This window comes from Vulpes vulpes, chromosome 7 (genome assembly GCF_048418805.1).
Source record: "Vulpes vulpes isolate BD-2025 chromosome 7, VulVul3, whole genome shotgun sequence".
NCBI classification, from domain to species: Eukaryota; Metazoa; Chordata; class Mammalia; order Carnivora; family Canidae; genus Vulpes; species Vulpes vulpes.
In genome coordinates, this window is record NC_132786.1 from 20,039,180 (window position 1) to 20,061,868 (window position 22,689).

The 22,689-nt window shown below is 45.1% G+C and overlaps 1 protein-coding gene across 36 annotated transcripts in view; it reads right to left on the reverse strand.

The window, feature by feature from the left end:
* PRKAG2 (protein kinase AMP-activated non-catalytic subunit gamma 2) overlaps nt 1–22,689 on the reverse strand; it is a 268,436-nt gene that overhangs the window by 22,605 nt on the left and 223,142 nt on the right. For 19 of the 36 annotated variants that reach the window (XR_012002516.1, XR_012002514.1, XR_012002510.1 and 16 more), the window contains 3 exons: nt 18,678–18,784; nt 5,620–5,701; nt 4,490–4,548 (listed from right to left, as the gene is read on the reverse strand). Coding sequence is in view for 29 of the 36 variants with exons in the window: in XM_072763173.1 (XP_072619274.1) it covers nt 4,490–4,548; nt 5,620–5,701; nt 18,678–18,784 (248 nt within the window). In the remaining 7 variants the exon portion in view is untranslated. The remainder of the gene's footprint in view (nt 1–4,489; nt 4,549–5,619; nt 5,702–18,677; nt 18,785–22,689) is intronic. The other 17 variants (XR_012002508.1, XR_012002515.1, XR_012002511.1 and 14 more) reach the window with 1 other exon arrangement.

The window sequence follows — 22,689 nt, forward strand, 5'->3', positions numbered from 1 at the left end:
AAATTAACAAGTCAGGAAATGACAGATGTTGGCGAGGATGCAGAGAAAGGGGAGCACTTGTGCACTGTTGGTGGTAATGCAGACTGGTGCAGCCACTCTGGAAAGCAGTATGGAGGTTCCTCAAAAAGTTAAAAATAGAGCTGCCCTACAATCTAGCAATTGTACTTCTAGGTATTTACCCCAAAGACTATAAACATAGTGACTTAAAGAGGCACGTGCACCCCAATGTTTAGAGCAGCGATGTCCAAAATAGCCAAAATATGGAAAGAGCCCAGATGTCTGTCGACAGATGAATAGATAAAGAAGATGTGGTATAGATATACAATGGAATATTAGCCATCAAAAATAATGAAATCTTGCCATTTGCAATGATGTGGATAGAACTAGAGAGTATAACGCTAAGTGAAATAAGTCAAAGACAAGTATTATATGATTTTACTTATATGTAGAATTTAAGAAACAAAACAGATGAATATAGGGGAATAGAGGGAAAAATTAAGATAAAGACAAAGTGAGGCAAACCATAACATATTCTTAACTCTAGGGAACAAACTGAGGGTCGCTGGAGGGGGGAGCAGGAGAGTGGGCATGAAGGAGGGCATGTGAGGTAATGAGCATTGGGTGTTATACGCAACTGATGTATCACTAAATTCCACCCCGAAACTAATAGTACAGTGTATGTTAACTAAATTGAATTTAAATAAAGAATTTTAAAAAGTTCATTTCCGTTTTGTGGAAAATCAACCATAGAAAACTTTACAAAGGCCCTACAAAATCTTTCAAGTGTAAGTTCCCAATCTCACTGAAAATTCAATAGGAATAAGGTTGAAAATAAGCCTGGAGATCACCCAAAGGAGAATTAGCAAGTGCAGAATCAATAACACTAAAGCCTGAAGATGAACGTGCTATCAGAGACTGGTGAGATGGTGTCAAGTGGCCTGATGCACATGTGACTCAAGTCCCAGAAGAGAAAGAATGAGATAGAAAAAAATCTTTGAAGAAAGAGTAGTCAGAAACTTCCCAAGTTAGGTGAAAAACCAACTCAGAACATCATGGAAATGCAGCATCCCTGAAGCAGGACACATAGAAGGGAAACCAGATGTGACCTCTGGTGATCAAACCCAGAGTGAAAGAGACAGCTCTTGAACCAGAAAGAAATGGTGTACGATCCAGAGGAGGGAAGGATAAAAATTTCTATTCGCTTCTCATCCAAAGCACTGGGAGGCCAAAAGACAGTATTACATCTTCAAAGTGTTAAAAACAACTGTTAAGTCAGTTTCCATAAAACGGCAAAAGTGTTCTGCAGGCATAAAGATGAAATCATGACACTGTCGGATGAACAAGAGCTGTGATGGTTCATCCCTGTGCGACTGTGTGACATGGACAGGGGTTCTTGGGACCTTGAGCGCCAGTGGGGGCGCACCAGACAGTGGGGAGAGAGGTTTCAAGAGCCTTGGCATAAAAAGCTATGGATGCCTTTTCTTTTTACTCTTCGTTTTGTTTAAAATGAAAATAAGGGCAGATGAAATAGAACTATATTTTATGGGGCAGCCCCGGTGGCTCAGCGGTTTAGCGCCGCCTACAGCTCAGGGCATGATCCTGGAGACCCAGGATCGAGTCCCACGTCAGGCTCCCTTCATGGAGCCTGCTTCTCCCTCTGCCTGTGTCTCTGCCTCTCTCTCTCTGTCTCCTCTCTGTGTATTCTCATGAATAAATAAATAAAAAATATTAAAAAAAAAAGAACTATATTTTATGTAAAAAGTTCAGTATTCACTCCAAATAGATTGTGTTAAGCTAAAGTCGACATGGAAATTCCACATTCCAACCAGAAAAGTTCAGTGCAGAGAGGTATGGGTAGTATCAATGGAGCTCAATTGGCTATGATGGAGGGGACTGGACTACAGTAGCCTCCAGCTGCAAACAACTAGAAAATGGGAAAAAATATGTGCAACTATCTTCAGACCCTGGACGACAGGCAGGGCGGGACTGCCACTCCCAGGGAGAAGGCAAGCAAACAAACCAACCCCCCAATCACCACATCTCTCCCCAGGCTGGGCAGCTGACCCAGCCAGGGCACAACACTCCCGCTGAGTTAGGAAGACAGAAACCAAAGTCTGGGTGAGATGGAGCCAAGTGGAATTTGTGGGCAGAAAACCAGACAGGAGGAGCTATCTAGAAAAGCGAGAGAAGGCGGTGCGGAGATCTTGAATTTTTGACTGAATACTAAGCTGGGTGTGTCCGGTGAAGGACACGAGGCCAGGCTAATACTCACACTGAAAGACGTTGCATCTTGACCAGACAGAACGGAAAGTCCTTGCTAAACCACCAGAAAATTCCATGGAAATGCCAGGAACAAGTGTTGGTGAGAATGTAGAGAAAAGGGGACCCTCATGCATGGTTGTGGGAATGTAAATTGGTGCAGCCACTGTGGGAAATGGTACAGACTTTCCTCAAAAAATTAAAAATATAGCTATCATACTAGCCAGCAATTTCATTCTGGATATTTTTGAAAAACAAAACAAAATTGCAAATACTAATTTTTTTTTTTTAAATTTGTATTTACTTATGATAGTCACAGAGAGAGAGAGAGAGGCAGAGAGAGAAGCAGGCTCCATGCACCAGGAGCCCGATGTGGGATTCGATCCCGGGTCTCCAGGATCGCGCCCTGGGCCAAAGGCAGGCGCCAAACCGCTGCGCCACCCAGGGATCCCCGCAAATACTAATTTGAAAAGATATCTGTACCCCCATGCTCGCTGCAGCATGATTTACAATAGCCAAGATATGGAAGCAACGCAAGTGTCCATTGATTAGATGAACGAAGATGTCACACAAACACTGGAATATTAGTCATAAAACAAGAATGAAATCTTGCCATTTAAATGCAACAATGTGGATAGACATAGAGAGTATTATGCTAAGTGAAATAAGTCAAACAGAGAAAGACAAATATTATGTAATTTCACTTACATGTAGAATCTAAAGAACAAGTGAATAACAGAAATATAGATGCAAAGAACAACTGGTGGTCGCCAGAGGGGTGAAGGACAAGAGAAACAGGTGAAGAGGACTAAGAGGTATAGACTTCCAGTTATAACGTAAATAAATCATGGGAATATAGCCAGTAAAATTGTAATAACTTTGTATGGTGACAGATGGTAACCAGACCTATCGTGCTAATCAGCTTGTGACATATAAAAATATTGACTCATTTTTGTACACCTGAAACTAATATAATATTGTATGTAAACTATAACTTAACGAAAAAAAGAAAAACTTGGGGCTGTATCTTTAGCCAACTACTTTTATAGAAATTTTGATTTAATTAACTACTGCTGAGATTTTTATTTTTTTAAGATTTGTTTTAGAGAGAGACCATGTGTGCAGAGGGAAAGAGTCTCAAGCAGATTCCCTACTGAGCTTGATCCCATGACCCTGAGATCAGGACCTGAGCCAAAACCAAGAGTCAAATGCTCAATGGACTGAGCCACCCAGGTGCCCCTTGCTGAGATTTTTAGTAGGGGTTTAGTTGCGTTTTATCAAAATATATCCAGTTAATAATCATACTTGTGTTGATTTTGCTAGTTCAAAAGCAGACATATGACTATTATAAGAAAACCAATACTCCCCTGCATTTGGTAGTATTTAAGAAATCAGATATCTCATATGAAATAAATATGGGATACTTACAAGATCTTTGGTAAAATTTAATTATAAGAGTTCTGTTTTATTTTCTTATTTTATGGAGAAATTTAATAATTGGGCAGTATTAACCATTACACGTAAAAAAGAATATTAAAAGGTAAATGTCTTACCTTTCAGATACCCAAAATATACAATTCTGTCCTTGCCCATCCTTGCCAAAAAGGCAGAAACATAACACCCTCCCACCCCTAAACAAAAGCAATCAACTCCCCAAACCAACCAAAACCAAAATTCAAACAAGTTGTAAAATCACAAAAATCACAGCATTAGATAAAAGGCCGTATATGGTTCTCAAACTAAGCTCTTATGAAATAGCTGGACCAGAGAGTTCTCCCACTAAAGTCAGCCAGCAGCAATCTTTTGTAACTGGCAGAAAAATATCAAAACTGAATTTCTCCAATTTTAAGTTTTACTTCTTTAACCATAGAGTCCATATAGTTCTTGTTTAAAAAAAAATCTAGGGGGGGGGTCAGTGCATGAAGCTGCATGCAAATCGACAGGCCTGGGGTCATAAACTTGGTGGTATTTTCATCTCGAGGGAGGCCGTCAACAGCCACTGGGCCAGGGTGGTGTGAGGGGTTGCCTTCACCCATGGGTCCATGCAGTCACAATTCTGCAACAAGCCCAGGCTGCTGCTAAAGATCATAAATTTAGTGACTGATTTACACCGAAGTGCCCTGCACATTATATATATTTGTAAAAATCAACTACCAGCACTGCCACCCCTCTGCACATATACAGAAATATATACAGCTCCAATGAGTGACATAGGGTTTCTGGCACTTACCATGGGTGATTTATAGTATCTATGTAGTATATTTATGAAATCTGTAATTGTTAGCATTCCTGAAACAAAGAATTATATGTTAAATATAAAACTGAAAAATTTCATATGATAAGCAAACCTGGAATAGTTTCCAGAAAACCTTCTAAAATATACTTTAAAAGTATATTACTTATATATTATTTAGGACTATTAGCCTGTTAATTATCTACAACAAACTAAGATAAATTTCGCTGAAATTAAACCTGACACTAAGTACAAAGGAATCAACCATAGTATCTGGTAATTCAATGTTAGAAAGCTTACTAATATAAAACATCACAAAAGACTTGCAGCTATATGTAAATAATTTAAAATGCTTTAAAATAAGGTAAGGGAATTCCAAAAGCTTTAGACACATGACACTTCTGGGGGCACTGGATTGTTTCTTGAAAAGCACTCTACAAACCTTGGTTCTTTATTTATTTAGCGCCTATTTATTAAGTGCCTACTACGTGCCAGACACCAGGACTACAAAGATGAAGATAAGAAACTTGTCCTTGAGGAAACTGTCACCTAGAGTGGGAGGCAGACATAAATTGGTAATTTCAAAATAATGTGATGCACCCTGGGAGAGACAACATCACTGTCTGCTATGATCTGTGAGATGAGAAATTATGAAATTGGGGATATTTCTGATAGGAGAGCAATGATTTACCACAGACATCCATCACATGTACATCACTTCATTTGCACCATCAGTAAGGTGTCTGCCAAAGAAGCGGGGATTGTCTTCAGGCACGGACACGTGAGCAAAAGAGGCCCGAAGTCAGGTGTCTGGGCACAGGGTCCCCTGCGCACCCTGTTCCCTATGCTTGTGGGAACTGGCAAAGGCATGTAAGCTCCTTCAGGGAGCCAAAAGGGTACTGAATCAAAAGAAGCTGGACAAATATGAAAAAGAAACTCAGTAGGAATATGTAAGTGTTTTGAATTTCCTGGTGACCCCCACCTTAACCCAGGACGTAAAAGCCATAAAGTTCCTCAGCTTGGCAATATGTTTTCAAGGCTGGATTCCAAACCAGCACCAATTAGGATACCTTAGGCTTTCTTTCAGGTTCCCATTTCAGATTCCTCCCCAGGCCCATGATGCTTACCTACAAAACTTTGTTTCTTACTCTCCCACAGCGGTGCTGCTCGAACACCATTGGCTACTAAGGCAAAGAAGGCCTTTTTCACCTAAAGACAAACAGAAACAAAAACATAAAGTCCATTATGCCAGGGGGAAAATACCTTCAACTAAAATACCCAACCAGATCTTACCAATTATCTTCAATGTTTGAGCTTTTTAGTTTAAGAGGCTAAACTGATTTTACTAACACTGGTAAAAATGCTTTTGTATTTTATACATACATATATATATATATATATACATATATATATATATATATGATTTTATCTATTTCTTTGAGTGAGAGATCACAAGCGGGGAGGGCGGGTGGTAGGGGCAGAGGGAGAAGCAGGCTCCCCTCTGGGGAGGGAGCCCAACGTGGGGCTGGACCCCAGGACCCTGGGATCATGACATGACCTGAGCCGAAGGCAGATACTTAACCAACTGAGACACCCAGGTGCCCGCTTTTGTATTATACATAAAGGCATATAAGGACTGGAAATTTTTTGAAACTGAAACAACACAATTAACTTCAAAGATTTTTATCTCTAGATTTTGTAGACATAGACTGGATATAATTAAAACCATATAAAAGAATTACACTTCAGTTTAATTTCTCCTATGTGTGATTATTCATGTGAAAACGCTGAAGTTACACCAAGCTAAGCTGAAATGATAATATGTCTCTCCTATGTTCAATAACAAAACAAGCAAGTGTCCTTTCTCACGTCCTGGAGGCTGAGAAGAGGTTGAGAGATGTAACATACGTGCACTTTTGTATCATGTGGAGACAAACATGCAGCATGTGCCTGTCATGGGCCAGGCTCTGTTCAGGCTACGTGCATGTGAGGGGTCTCCGTGAGCCACCGCTACAAACCCCCCTCCTCTGGGCGCCAGGTGTATGTGTGTGTGGGGTGTGGTTGTTAAAAACCAGCAGCTCAGTGCTCAAGATAACTCTTTAAATACCCAGAGCAAACAGACACAGGAAGAATGTTGATCTTTATTAATAACTGAAGAAATGAAGACTAAAGCAAGGTCAAAGTATCATTTAGAGCTACTAAATAGGCCAATATTGTTCAGTTATAGCATCTAATGCAGGTAAAACCACTGGTGGCATTGGACATCATTAGGATATTTTCTGAGCCACAGCTTGTATCAAGAATCACAAATCATGTAGTCATCCTAAATTTTAGGAGTAGGAATCAAAGATGTTCAATGTGGCATTATCTCTAAGATTGAAATTGGAAAAATATATGCCCCCAACAAAAAATATATTAAATACTGGATTACCAACGGGAAAAAAGTATCCAATTGTAACACCATATTAAAGTAAAAGAAAGAGGGTTTATGGCAGTAAGAAACACAGACTATAAAACTATACATTATAATTATATAAAATGTCTTTAAATGAAAAAGGTCAAAGAGAAGCAAAAAATTAAACTATATTAAGGAGCTGGGACAGTGACAGTGTTTCTTTGACAAAATTTCAGTGTGGTATAGTTTTCTTTTTAACAAGAAAGAAAAAGGTTCTTCTCTCTCCCTCTGTATTCCAAACCCCTGCTAACTTAAGAACAAAGAAATGAGAGAATTACAGGAACCCAGAGCTTCTCATCAAACTAAGATTAATAATTCAGCAACTGTTTATGCCTTTATTATGACACATCTGGGCTTTGTGTGGCGGGAGTTACATAGATGCTTGGTTGACCCATGTGAATCCAGGGACAATGGGCGGGTGAGGAAATCTCTTTAATTATTGTCTATATTCGGCTCAGCCCAGGCCAGCACCGTGTCTTGATGAGGTATAAGACCATTGGGGATTCCATCTGTCAGCTGAATGAACAGCACTGGACTGAGAAGAGATGTAGGGCCAGTCGGATGACACAGCAGAGAAACAGCAACTCAGTGACATCCGTAAACTCGTCAAGTATTTTTTGAACCACCTCTCAGATCAAGAATCACAAAAACATTTATGTTGCTCATGTAACTAAGTGGCACCCAGGGATGGTGGGCCCATTTGGAAGGTCTGCTATTTCAACCTGAATGACACTCCGGGAAGCCTTGATTGTAATACTAGAAGATATCATAAAAAGAATATGGGGGAGAAGTCACAGATAAACAGATTTTATTTTAATTAACTTATGATTTTATTTATTCATGAGAGAGGCAGAGACACAGATCCTCCATGGCACCCTAAGTGACCACAGCTGCCAAAAACCCATCCCATTGCAAGTCTGCCCAAGATGAAGTAACTACAGAAGCTGGATAGCACATACAGATCCCTGTTTGAGAGCCCAGCGTGCACCACAGGAGCAAGATTCGAGAAGCTACAATTCCCCAAAGAGCAGCCTGTGACTCAAGCTCCACAGTCATTTTGGGATTTTTTTGAATCGTCTTCAAACCAGAATGTTAAGGCAAGGAGAATGTTAAGAATTTAACGTGAAAAGCTCCATCACCTCTGCAAGAGAAGGTAAAACCGACGAACAGGAAGGAAAACACTTGAAAGTAAAAAACCTCCCGCTTTTCAATGGGTGAGTCGCCAGACCAACTAGACGCTTCCGTGGGCTCAGGGCCTTGACCCTCTCTGAGCCTCCGCGATTTAAGTTACAAAACAGGACTAACAGATAATGTTTTCCTTTAAGTTACAAAACAGGACTAACAGATAATGTTTTCCTCACAAGTGACGACGCAGACCAACCGGGCTTGAACGTGAGGATATTCAGCACAGTGCCAACACCAAGAACCGAAAAGAACAAATGCTCTAATTTTGCACCCTAGAGCGATCCGGCCAGAAGCCGATGGAGAAAGAATCACGGTTTTCATTTCACCCCCGGACACTGTTGACCGGTCCATACGTGGTGGAGGGAGTCCCGGTGCTGTGCTCCAAAGACCCAAGACAACACTTCGAGGTGGGCGACACCCACCCAGGGTGCCCTGAGCAGAGCCGGCTGCCCTCAGCATCACCAAGCCTTCCGACACCTGGCTTTCTCACACCACGTGCGTGGAGCTGAAGTGCAATTTAAGACTCTCCTCAGAAAATTCTTCACAATTACAGAAGGCACAGGGTGTTACCAATTAACCAATAAACAGGATAAAAAGAAGACTGGCACAATCGGGTTCCAACGTGCAGGACAGAGCGCTCCCCGTGGGGGCCGAGTACCTGTGAATACTTCAACTGGTATGCAATTTGCCTAAAGTGTTATCAGTTTTAAAATTTACTTTTTCGTATAATTTCCAAACAACCAAATGTGATAATTAGGAAAGTAAAAGATGGCAAATACAATTTTGATGTAGAAATGATTTTTTTTTAAATTTTTATTTATTTATGATAGTCACAGAGAGAGAGAGAGAGAGAGAGAGAGGCAGAGACACAGGCAGAGGGAGAAACAGGCTCCATGCACCGGGAGCCTGACGTGGGATTCGATCCCGGGTCTCCAGGATCGCGCCCTGGGTCAAAGGCAGGCGCCAAACCGCTGCGCCACCCAGGGATCCCGAAATGATTTTTTACAACAGTAAGCTCTAAGAGATTCTAACGCCTAACACCAAGTAGAACATTTGTGTTCCGAGAAAATGGGAATCAGGTTCCTCTCTGAGGCTTCACTGCTCTCTGTATGGTTTTACCCCGATTTTCAGTAATTAAGTGGGGCTTTTAAAATTAATGCTGACGGACAGCTAAAGCTCTTTAAAACTGTCCTAATTTGGCTTCTTATTGGATTTTTATACCAGAGCTTGTCCAGTGGATTTCACACTACCCGAGGCATCTCTCTTGTCCCTCGGGAGCTGCGTGAGGGCGTCCAGCTTCCAAGGTGAGGGGTCCAAGACCTCCACGCTGACATGGTAAACTGGTTGATTTTTTTTTTTTTTTTTTGTGCTTCGATGTCATGAAATTCCTTCTCCTTCAAGTGAACTTACCTTCAATTCTACCTGTTAAAACTCAGCTGACCTTTACCTTCTAACTCCATAAGCAAACTTCCCCGCGTCACTGCGGTCAGAGTGGACCCTGCCTTCCCTCCTCTCACCACACCTCATTCGACCTGTTACCTCGGCAGTTTCCCTTGTGTCTCCTTCAGCTTAAAAATGGCATAGTAAAAACATTTCTGACAACTCTTCCCCTTGAAAAGTCAGCCCCAAGCTACAGGCCATGGAAGCTGGAACTGGGATGAACGGGGAGGGCGGCGGGAGAGAAAGCAGATGCAGGGAGGTTAATGAGTGACAAAGCCTCATAGGGGCGGGGTGGTGGCAGGGGGCCCAGACCACTCCCTGGACCCTAAAGTCCCAGGGCCAGAAAAAAACAAGAGACTGTTTCAGATCAGGAAAGAGCCACAGCCACCGGCCGCCACCACCACCAAAGGGCCATTTTCTGGAGAAACTGCTCTGTAACTGCAGCATACGGATACAGATGCCTGGGCGCCACCGATGAGAAAGATCAGTGAGGCCTACCAAGAAGCCCCCTGGTGCGTCCACATGCGGTCTTGGTGCGCACCCGTGATTACCAACAGGCAGCCAAGACTCAGCAGCCCCCTGACAGGACCCTGAACGCGGAGGCTGCACAAGCCCTGGCTATAGTTCTATAACCCGGAGGGATAAGAAAACAAAACAAAACTTCCCCAAAGCAGAGCCAAAAGGCAGAGAGGGCAGCCCGGTGGCTCAACAGTTTAGCGCCGCCTTCAGCCCAGGGCCTGATCCTGGAGACCTGGGATAGAGTCACACGTGCCTGTGTCTCTGCCTTTCTCTCCCCCACCCACCCTGTCTTATGAATAAATAAAATCTTTAAAAACAAACAATCAAGCTCCTACCCAAAAAAAAAAAAAAAAGGCAAAAAGAGAGACAGGATACGAATATTAAAGGGTCAATTCAGGGAGCCCAAGACCCACTCCTGTAAGTCCCAGAGAGAGGAAACAGTAGGAGGATGATTACTGGAGATGGGCCTCAAGGAACAGACCCAACAGGTGTGGGCACTGGGTTCCAAAGGCATATGGTGTGACCAGCAGGAGGAGTACAAAGGCCACAATGAGGCACATTAGTATGAGATTCTGGATTACCAGGTTTAAGAGAAAATCCCCAAATTTTATAAATTTTATAAGAGGGAAAACTCTTATAAAGCTGGAGAATAGGGCAGCCCAGGTGGCTCAGCGGTTTAGCGTTGCCTTCAGCCCAGGGTGTGATCCTGGACCCCACGTCGGGTCCCTACATGGAGCTTGCTTCTCCCTCTGCCTGTGTCTCTGCCTCTCTCTGTCTTTCATGAATAAATAAAATCTTAAATAAGCTGGAGAATAATTTTAAAAAATCACAACCGATTTCTCTTTAATACCTGCATCCAGAGCAACGGAATGATGCCTTTAAAATTCTAAATAAAAATTATTTTTTAAAAGATTTTATTTACTCATGAGAGAGAGAAGAGAGAGAGCGAGAGGCAGGCAGAGACACAGGCAGAGGGAGAAGCAGGCTCCAAGCAGGGAGCCCGACGTGGGACTCAATCCAGGGTCTCCAGGATCAGGCCCCGGGCTGAAGGCAGTGCTAAACTGCTGAACCACCTGGGCTGCCCTAAAAATTATTTTCGTTATGGAATTCTATATACAGCACTCTATACAGTGAGTATGAGACATTGAGACACTTAAAATTGCACACAATTACCTGCCATGCATCTGTCCCTGGGACATATGAGGGCTTCATTCATATGCTGGAGCCCTCACTCCCAATAGTGACGGCATCTGGAGGTGGGGCCTTCTGGAAGCGATTCAGTTTAGGTGAGGTCATGAGGGTGGGGACCCCACGATGGGATTAGTGGCAGAGCTCTGGGCTATGAGGACAGTGAGAAGACAGCCATCTGCAAGCCAGGAAGGGAGTCCTCCCTGGGGACCCTAACCGACCACCGCTCCATGCAGGGCTCACAGCCTCCCCACTTGTGTGAAGTAAATCCCTGCTGCTTACACCCCCCAGGCTGTGCTGGTGTGTCACGGTAGCCCAAGGGAAAGTCTACGGGAAAATCTGTTCCCCCGCAAAAGAGGGAACAAATCAAGGAAGCAGAAAGTACGTGTTCAAAAGACAGGGGCTGCAATGAAGGAGAGGGATGTAGTATCCCTGGCCTCGGGAGACAGCGATGAGCAGGCTGGGGAGCAGAAAGACCACGGACCCAAAGGAGTGGCTCCAAATGGACCTGAAAACGTGTCCGACAGGTCTGACCTCCCAGAAAATTCCATCAAGAAGTTTGGAAGGTTTTGAAAGGCATAGATGGTCAAAATAAGAGTTCTAAACTCCAGGAGTAATACTGAATTGTGCACAAAGGGAAACATAAACATAACTAGTCTCCGCTAGGCTCGGCAGTGACTAAAACTAACAACTGTCAAAATAACGATGGCAGGCCAGGAAAGACTTCATGGCCACCAGAGCCTGGCAACACCAGAGAGGAGGGCACAAAGGAGGCGACACAAGGAACAGGAACAGCTGGTTGCCAACCCGGAAGGAAAATGTGCCTGGGGTCCACACCCCGAGGTCATATGGCAGTCCAGTCTTCCAGTCTAGATTCCATAGCCGAACTGGCTGTTTCTGGGCCATGTGGCAGGAGTGTGAGGAACGGTGACAGAGGCTGCTGTGCTTTACTGTAAGCTTTCTCGTACTACCCTGACCCTTGAAGTCACCCAGATCTCCTTTGAAAACCCACACACGGGTCCCCAGCGTGCTGCACGCTGCCTGTGGGGTCAGCAGGTGCCCTCCCAGGTCAGCGTGGGTTTGCTGAGAGCAGGGTTGCAGCCTGTTCGTCCTCACAGTGCTTTGCCCACCGCCCCACCCCCACTTTATTCTTTTCTGGAACACTGATATGCTGTCATGTCCTTCGTTCTGCATCCCAGCTACTTATTCATTGGTCCTGAGAATAATTTAGCTTGTTGAAGAATCTTTCTGGATTTTATCCTCAGTCATTCCACCTGTGAATGAGGTGATGCCATCAGCAGTCAGTATTGAAGTCACTGTCCCAAATGCTGATGAGCAGAGTTAATCCTATGTTGCTTGTCTTGGGTTCCCCAGAAAGCAGAGCCTGGCTCCCACGTCCTTTACCTGGGAATGTGGGAATGTGACCCCAGGAGCAGGTGTGGGGGATAGGCGGGAAACAGGCCAGGGTGAGCCAGCAGGCTGGTGGGTGGCTGACGGGCCACAGGTATGATGAGATGACTCGGTTCCCCTGGGGATCTTCTGCGGACAGTCCACCCTGTGGATGCAAGGTGGAGGTGTGTACCTGCTGGCTTCTATCCTCCGTTGGCTAAGGAGGCTGGAGGGGTGCTGGCCGGCAGGGCTGAGGCACCGCCCCCCACAGGACCCACGTGAGGCGAGGGGTAGCCAGAGTCACAAAAGGATTTTAAAATGGTGCACAAGAGGCATCCAAGGCCAACTGGAAACCCTGCTCCAGGCTGAGATCTAATCAACATTCTTCTGAGGTCCATGATGAGCCATTAATTCACTCCCTGAGCTGACAGCCTGCAGTTCTGCATCTCATCCATCAGGACACCATGCTGGGCTCTGTCAGCTGTCTAGCTGACACCCAGATGTGCCTGTCCTGCTTTTCCCTCACCTATGGAACTGTCCAAAAAGGAAATCGGGCTTGACCTCTGTGACCTTTCTTGTCGATTCAGGACAGGTTCCTGGAGATGACTGGAGGTGACTGGAGATGACTACTTCTGTTACTTCTACTAATAATTCATTCACACGTCTTACCTGGGACTGGCACCACATTCCCCACCCACAGGCTCCCCACCCCAATCTTTTCTTTCATCTCTAGCCTGGGGCACAGAACACTTTTCACAATTCCTCTGATATCACTAACAGCTTGGCAATCTGCTTTCTATGTCCTTTTATTACACCAGAATGTGATTCATCTGGGTCAGAAAGCAAACTGGTTTAGTGCAGACAGGCACCCTCCTGTAATCTCTACACCCATCTCAGGCTTCAATTTCCTCTAATCACCATTTACTGTACTTTTTCCATTTTCAAGATCACTTTCCTTGATAGGGAAAAAAAGCACAAAAAGAGCCAAAGAGTTTTACTTTCCCTTTATCAGTGGCACCTGCAGCATGAAGCCTGAGCAACAGGCCTGGTCTCCTCATTCTTTCTTGCTTTTATTTATTTTTATTTAGTTACTTTTTGAAGAGGTGGGGAGGGGCTCAGGGAGAGGGAGAGAGAATCTTGGCAGGCTTCACGCACCACAGAGCCCAAAGTGGGACTTGACCTCATGACTCTGAGATCATGACCTGAGACAAAATCAAGAGTAGGTCGCTTAACCCAGGCACCCCACCCCTCTTCTTGCTTTTAAAATAAGCAACCTTCATTTACTCTTTCATTTTTTAAAAAAAATTACATTGATTGAAATAGTCTGAGCAACAAACTAGTGATGGATCATAACTGAATGGAATACATACATTCACAAATGTATACTGACATAAATGATTGAATAAATAAACTGGAGAGAAGGCACAATGCCTTTGCAGAGGCAACTAACTTAGGTAGCCACTGTGCCCTCAAGGAGGTGGAGCACAGCCCCACACCCAGTGACTTCCTTCTATGAGAGCAGCATGGAAGTGGAGAAACCTGACGAAGACACCTCAGCCAGGTGACCCACGTTAAGGTCAACAGCGATGAGACGCTCAAATAGTACACACCCTTGATGTGACGGGATGAAATGGCACCTTATCTCTGTGGTCTTCCTTCTAAAACCCATAATCCCAGTCTGATGGTGAGAAAAACATCAGGTAAATCCCAACAGCGGGGTATCCTACAGAGCACCTGCTCAATGCTCCTCAGAACCGTTAAGGCCACAGAAATAAGGAAAGTTTGAAAAACTGCCACAGCCAAGAAGAGCCTTAGAGACGTGATGACCGAATGTCATAGAATAACCTAGGTGGGATCCTCGGGCAGAAAAATCAGGTAAAAAGTGAGGAAATCTGAATGAACTATAGGCTTTAGGTGATAATTATGTGTCAATATTGGTTTGGGAATTGTGACCAGTGTTTGCCACACTGATGACAGATGGCGGGAATGGGGGAACCCGGGCGTGGGGTGCCTGGGAGATCCACACTCACTTCACAACTTTTCTAGAAATCTACAACTACTCTAGAATAAACATTCTAGTAAAAATAGTTTGTAGAGTGTTGCTAAAAAAGTCATCTTAAAAAAAAAATTAAAAAAAAAAAAGTCATCTTGCCATTGTGAGGGAAGGCCTACGTAATTCTTAATGCTCCCCCCTCAGTCTTGGGAAGTTTTGTTTATTTTTGAGCCTCTCCTCACTCCTGAGGTGTCACCGTTTAGAATCTGAAAGCAGCAACATCCTAGCTTTCTCTCAACTATCAGGCTTCTCTGGAAGGGCTGGGACACGCCCTCCCTCTCTATTCCCTTAGGAGGCTGCTGTCTCTCGGCTCCAGACCTTTCCTGTCTGGCCTGTGACCGAATCTCTGGACCAAACATGCATTACTGTAAGCTTGATCACATGGTGACCAACTGCGGTGACTGTCCCAGATGTGGCACATTGGGGGCCATGCCACTACCATCTGGATACATACTTTCTCTCCATGGCAACTTACGAAGATCCACAGAAGCGGTCTGCTTGGACCTGCCACAGGACACTCACCATGTCCTGGAGGCTACGCTGCCTTCCTGCTCTCGGCCTTTGAGCATCTGCAGAGATGCTCATTTTGACATTCCACATGCCACATGGGCCCGCTACGTTGAGGACACTGTGCTGACTGGATCCAATGGGCATGAAGTAGTGATACTTCAGATGATGCCTCAGTGAGATATAAGAAAATCAGAAGGGGAGTTTCCAGGGTAAGGGAGGCTGTGAGCATTAGCAACAGCGAATTCAAGTTGTTGCTCTGCACACACCCTGCCAGCCAGCCATCACTAGGTAGGTCTTTCGGAAGCAACATGTACCACAAAGTGGCTACTCTGACACATTCACTGCATGGTCTATATAAGCAGAGTGAACCAGAGCGAGGGAAGGCTCCTTGTCCACATGGGCCTATCACCTCAAAGTCAACACCAACACCAGGGATCCTCTATGAAGGCCCATGGCACATGTCCAGGGTTAAGAACAACAGCAGCAAAAACCCACACCTTCTTTTGCAGATACTTTCCTTCTGAGAAACAACTGCTGGCTGGCTATAGGGCCCTGGTAGAGCTGGAACCAACTGCAAAATGCCGAGTGACTCTGCAGCCTGAGTGCTCACTGTGCCCGGGTGTCCCCTGCCTGTCGGGCAAACTGCCGAGTGTGCGTGGCAGCCAGGGCTCAGCTAGTGGAAACGGTGGCTCAGGGACAGGGCTTGCACAGGGGCCTGTGAGCCCCCTCTTGTTCCTCCCATGCCTATAGGGGTGCTCCTTCAGATGGCTGCTGCTGGGGAAAGAACTGGCTGGCTTCACAGATGCTGCTCAGGGCAGGCTGGCCCCAGGTGGGGACACAGCCGTGGTACCCACTGAAAACGGGCAGCTACAGGACCCCAGGTGGGCAGAACTGCAGGTGGTACAATTGGTTTCCGCTGTCAGGACAGGGAGACAGCCAGAACACAGATGGAGGCTGGTGCTTGGTTAATCTGAGTAGGAAATGGGAATTTTGGGCAGCTCGGGTGGCTCAGCGGTTTAACGCTGCCTTCAGCCCAGGGCCTGATCCTGGAGACCCGGGATTGAGTCCCACATCGGGCTCCCTGCATGCCTGCTTCTCCCTCTGCCCGTGTCTCTGTCTCTGCGTCTCTTATGAATAAATAAAATCTTAAAAAAAAAAAAAAAAGAAATGGGAATTTTGCCGAACCCAAGCACAGGAGGCTGAGCTGGCCTCTCAAAGACAGAAGCTGGAGGCTGAAGCTACGTCCAAGGCTGTTCTTTCCTCTCATCTGGGGAGTCTTTCATTCACCTCTTCTCATTTGTCTCTTCTAGTCCTCTTGGTTTCTGTGCGTCTAGAAGTCAGGGCTCTGACACTTTGTACCCTCAGGATAACGTGGTCACAATACTTGTATGATTCTGCAACTTGCTTTTTTATTTAAAAACATACTCTTGACAAATATTTCTTCTGTTCTTCTTAGTGGCTGCAAGAAGTCGTATTCCATGACATGCCTATAACTGGGATTTATTTCACCAATCTCGAGATATGTAGGCTGTTTCTGGTTCTCTGAAGCCCCATGCTGTGTTCTCTGCTTGCTTTCTTCACTCTCGAGATGCATCGTTGACTACTGCAGTCTACGTCTAGAAAATACACCTTTCAAATGCATGTTTAACTTTGCTCTACCCACAATAACCCTTGCCCCCTATTTCCCTGGTAACAAAGTTTAGTTCCTTCTAAGCCAACAGTCTCACAGGATTCAGGACTTCCAGGGGATGATGCACGCACAGCTTGTTTAATTAAGGCAGTGATATTACTGGATCAGCGACCTCCGACAACCCACAAAACATCACATTTTTCACGTATCATGCACTTCGGGTAAATTTTAAATTCGGAAGGAAGTCAATTCCATGGCAAGGGAAAAGCTGAGTAGGAGTGAAAGCGGACATGGATCTTGCCAGCCATCACTTTTCTATTGGTGGGAAACCTAGCGTCAGGAGATCTGGCTCTTAAGAAAGTGATAAGCCTTTGGGGGAATGGGAGCGAAGGTGAGATGGGTTGATCTAGTAGTTCTTTACTTTGGGAATTGAGAATTTCTAGCTATTTTACTGCTGAAATCCATGGTTACAGTTGTGAAGACCGTATTTCTTGAAGTTACTATCTGTCAAGTTCCCTATGTATTACTGTAGTGGATGCTTTCTTGTTGTGTCAAAGAATCAGAGAATCCGAGGGGTTTAGAAGAAACCTTGAAGGTTACCTGGTCTGAAGTAAATTTAGCTAAGTCATAGGATGTAAGGTCAATTTACAGAAATCAGCTGTATTTCTGTATGATGACAAAAAAAAACAAAACAAAAAACCCCACCACAGCTGGAAAATAAAATTAAACAAGAACAAAGCTGTTTTCACGTTCCCGAGAGTCCTGTGTAGCACACACCAAGTGCAGGCAAAGTGGCCTGGGGAGCCCAGGTGTCCTCTGAGTGGCCACAGGAGTAGCTGCAGGAGGGACAGCAGACCAGGCTGGGGGACAGGTGAGGACAGGCCCCAGAGCGTGGGGCAGAGCCAGCTGAGTCTGGGCATGTATCACCCAGGATGAACTGAGAGGCTGGGGTGAGCTCAGAATGGCACCTGCCCCCACCCCAGTTCTGCCAAGAAGCCAGCTGAGGCCATGGTCTGTGGGCCTTCACCTGAGTTCTACCCTGGCAGGGCCTTTCTGAGTCCTCCCTGGCCCTGCAGGGGGTCTCCCGGGGGCACACCCTAAAAAAGCACCCACTGTCCAAGAACTCCTGGCTCAGCGGCTGCTTTTGGGAGCAAAAGTGAAGCTACTCCTTTGTACAGATTTATGTACAGAGACACTAGATACCTGTGTGTATATACATGTTTATTACATCGGATGTAATGTGACTGTTATGGTGAATATATCATTCAGGACTTTCCATATATGATTGGTAGAGAATGAGCTGCAATAAGCACAAGTTTAATGCCAAAGTGATCAGGTTCAATTTTTTCTGCTAAAAGAGATCAATACAGTTCTTTCTCAGATCATCTACCTTAGTCATTTTTCCTTTTTAAACAATACGATCTCAAATTAATTTATTATATATTCTACTAAATAACTAAAAGATCAGGATATACTGAGGGAGACATACAGCTCAGGCTCTAATGTCCAAGACAGATCCCATTACTCACCAGCTCTGTGGGTTAAGTTACTAAATTCTAGAATTTGTGGGCTTAACTTTGTGATTTAAGTCCTTTGACTCCAGAACTGAGTTTCCTTCTCTGGAGAAAGAGGACAGTGACAGCACATTCCTCCCACGAGGGGGTGTGGGGGTGTGGGGGTGTGGGGGTGTGTGGGGGGGTGGAGAATGCAGACAAAAGTTCAGCGTGACACCTGACATATGCAAAGTGCTCAGCAAGCATCTGCTGGTGTCACCCGGACAGCATGCCAGCAGGTCGTGAAAACTGTGCACACTTACTTGTAAAGTAGTATCAAAGACCACAAGCTTTGAACTTGTGGGAACGATGTCATAACACTTGTGTGACCTCATGAAGCGCATGTAAACACCACTCTCTGAGTCTTCTGCTAAAAAGGAAAGAGAAAAAGGCAAATATCAGCAACAACCAAGGACTTGCTCATCAGCTGGACAGGGCGTACGAGAAGCCGGCAGACTTAGTGGATGCTGGGACGGGCTTCGCGAGAGCGAAAAGGCAAGAGTGCTCACGCGGATTGATTCTATTCCACATGGCTCTGGAGGCCCTCGCCCGGACAGTAAGGAGACACACAGGTGTATGGATGGAAAAGGAGGTGGCAAAACTGTCTTTACTGGCAGACCATATGATTTTCTTACATAGAAAAGACCAAAGAATTGACAAAAAAGCTCCCAGATCTAAAAGAGGTGAGGTGAGCCAGGTCACAGAAAGCAGCACTACTAAAAACAAACACATAATTTATAAATAATAAAATATGTAATTTACATAAATGCTCAATGGAAAAATGGATCCACACAAGGAGACAAAGCACTGAAAACGGTAACCATGTGAATACACGGGTTATTTAAATCTCTGTAAATGTAGTGGGCAGTTGGCAATGATCTAGGGTGGTCCAGCATACTGATAAGTGAACTGTGTGGCACCACCATCCATCCGATGGTATAGAAATCTACGCTTAATCTAGGCTTCGTCCTCGTCACATCGTCTCCTTGGCCCTCACAGGTTTATCATGAGGTGCTGCAGGGTTTAACACAAATCTCTCTTTAATCCACCCACTTCCCTACCTCCAGGGCCACTGGCCTGGGTCCAATGATTGCCCCAACTTCCTAACTGGTCTTTCTGCTTCCAAGCTGTCCACACTGCATCCAGAATGCTTTTGCGAGATGCAAATCTGATCATGTAATGCCTCTGCTGGAAACAGTTGAACGGCTTTCGAAAAAGGCTCCTGGTGTGGCCTATGAGCCCTAGCCTGAAGGTGTGGCCACTCCAATGCCCTAACCTCACCTATCCAGTGCCTGCACCCCAGTGGCCTCCAGCTCCAATGTCTTCACTTGGTCCCCTGCTGCATGCTATGTTCTCTTCTTCCAAGGGGCCTGCAACTACTGTCTCCTCCATCTTCAACACTTGGTCCATCTCTTCATGGCCCCACGAAATCCTCCCGCAGTAGACTGTAGCTCAAGGATGAGACTGAGAAGCTGTGGAACCAGAATCTAAGCCTGGTTGCCTCTTAATTCCAGAGCTACGTTCTCGCCCACCACCCCCACCTGCGGTGGCCTAACTCCTAAGTGGCTTCAAGGTGGAGCACAGAGTAGACTACCTCCAAGGGACAGCTTTCCCTTCGCCCACACCGATCTGTACACTTTGGGAAGATGGAGACTACCTGGGAAATATCTGGGGAAAAAATTACTTTGTTGTATTTAGTAATCACCAAAGTAAGTATTAAATAGCATGACGCTCACCAACTTTCCCAACTATGGAAAGGGGCTCGTTATTCTTTGTAGGTCCTGCTATAGTCAACCCTCTGTATGTGCCACCTGGCTTGCCAATTTCATGACAAACTATGTCTTTATTTTCAATCCTGGCCATTCTTCCAGGTTCTAGAATTCAAAATCCTACTGTTCCAATCACCTCCTCGCCCGTTCCCTCCTCAAGTATCTCCCCTCCTGCTCGTGGAATAGTCAGGGTTGGTCTGGCATCCATGAACTTCCTCATCTCTCCGCCTCCTGTTCCCACATCTAGGCAAACAGCTCCCTGTGAAGTTCCTACTGTATTTAATCTCGCTTTCTTGTATTTGTTCGTTCTGTTGTAACTTAAACATCCTTGCTTTCTTGTCCAATTTCAACCCAACCTCAAATGCCATATTATCCACAAAAAAAGTGAATATGAGTGTTCGTTCTGGGCCAAGCATTTCATACCTTATACCTCCTTTAATTTACGTAACAACGTGGAGGAGAATGCCTTAACTTCTTCACTTTATATGAGCAAACTGAGGTGAGGAGACACCAAGGAGCTGGCCTAAAGTCATATGCTCAGGAACTAAGGTGGGATTTAAATCTATATCCAGAACCCCAACACTTTCAAGAGACTGGGCAGCTTCATTTATGCACGCATATGCGTCTGCCAGAGGCCTGTGGAGTGCTAGCTCTATCAGGCACTGTCCCTGGGGGTGACACGGAAATGTGAACACAACAGGCACGGTCTCTGCCCTCCAAGCACACACACTGGCAGAGAATGAGGGCACCTGGATATATGCCACGTGGCAGAAGCCCTGGACACGGGCAGACACAGGCAGACATGAGGTGGACACCCTGGACACGGGCGGACAACCAGCCCTGGGTCAGAAAGGCAAGGACATCTCATGACTTCCTCCTCTGACTCCACCCGTATTTCTCATCAGCTGTCACTTTATAGCTCATTCATGGCCATTTGTGTAGCTTTACTTCTTCTCCTTCTGGGCCGATCACTTCTCTGAAGGACCAAGATTTCACTCGTCTGCTACATTAATTAACTCAGTAACTCTTTATTGCATCTGGTTTCAGTGTGGGTTCTCCCAAAGCTGGTCAGTTTGGATTTGTATGATGCTTCTCTCATGATCTCAGTCATGGGTTCATGTGTTTTGGGAGGGAGGCCACAAGGTAAAGTGCCATCTCAACCCACCATATCGAGAGAATGTGCTGTCAGCATGACTTACCACCTGGGTCACCTGGCTCAGGCAGTGTCTGTCAGGTTTCTCTGCTGTGGAGAGACTTTCTCCTCCTTCCATGTGGCAGTTTTTGCAAAAACGTCACCATGTGTAGTCCATACTTAAAGGGTCATGAATTACGCTCCCCCTCGTTGAGGGCAGAGCACCTACATAAATAATTTGAAATTCTTCTGCCTAGAATTATCTAAATGTATCAGTGTGGATTTATAATATTTATTTTAGACTTTGAGTTACAACCCAATACTATGTGAAGATGGGTCAGGAAGCCCAAGGGTGTCCCCTTGCAGTGGCTGACAGATCTGTGCGTGGCTGGGAGCACACTCCAAGTTCTGACAGCCTTCTGCCCTGGCTGTGACTTTCTGTAGGTCCCCCCAGGACTTCCTTGCTCAGACACACGGCCCCCATGTCAGCCAGGAGTCTGTGGAGAGCTGGGCCCTCTGGGGTCCCCTCTGGGAGAGTTTCCTCAATCAGCGATGCTGGGGTGAGGGGGCCTCTCTCGGTCCTTGCCTGAACACACATCAGTCTTGAGTAACATCTATCACCACCATCTTACATTAGCATGGTACTTCTGCTACAGCTCACGAACCAGGAAAACAATAACAAGTTATTAACACAAGTCCATTTGTCATTCAGAATTCCTTAGTTTTTATCCAGGACGGCACATAACATTCAGCCTGGCTCCTCAGGCGCCCCTTGGCTGAGGCGGTTTCCCAGACGTTCCAATTGTCTTGATGGTCTTGAGGAATCCCAGGAGGCACTCGGGAAGGAGCCCGTTAACTGGAAAGTCTGACATGCTCCTCACAACTGGACTGGGGGTGTGGGGTTTGAGGAGGACCTACAACATTTTTTTTTAATGTAAGAAACTTGACCAAAGAAAGCAAAATGTTAAATCTGTAAAACAAATGATAATAAAATTTATTTTGGTCTGTAATAAGGAGAGAGATGATTACTGTAGTAAGAAGACAACGTCAATCACAAAAGTATTAGTATTTTAAGTTAGGAAAATAAAGTGAAATATTATCAATTGTCATGGCTTCCCTATACTGAGTATTGGCTTTCTGATTGTACGTGGCACCATCTGTATTATTTTCCCTATGATGAAGTCTCAAATTACAACTGCAGAATGATATGCAATGAAATAGAAAATAATAACGTGGAGTTAAGCTAAAAACAAAAAAAGAAAAAAAAAACCAAACCCCAAAACCATTCAACAATAACAGGTCGTTTGGAATGTGTTATTAAAATTCCTGAGAACACAAGAAGTTCAGACTCCCCCTATTCAAAGGGTAACTGAG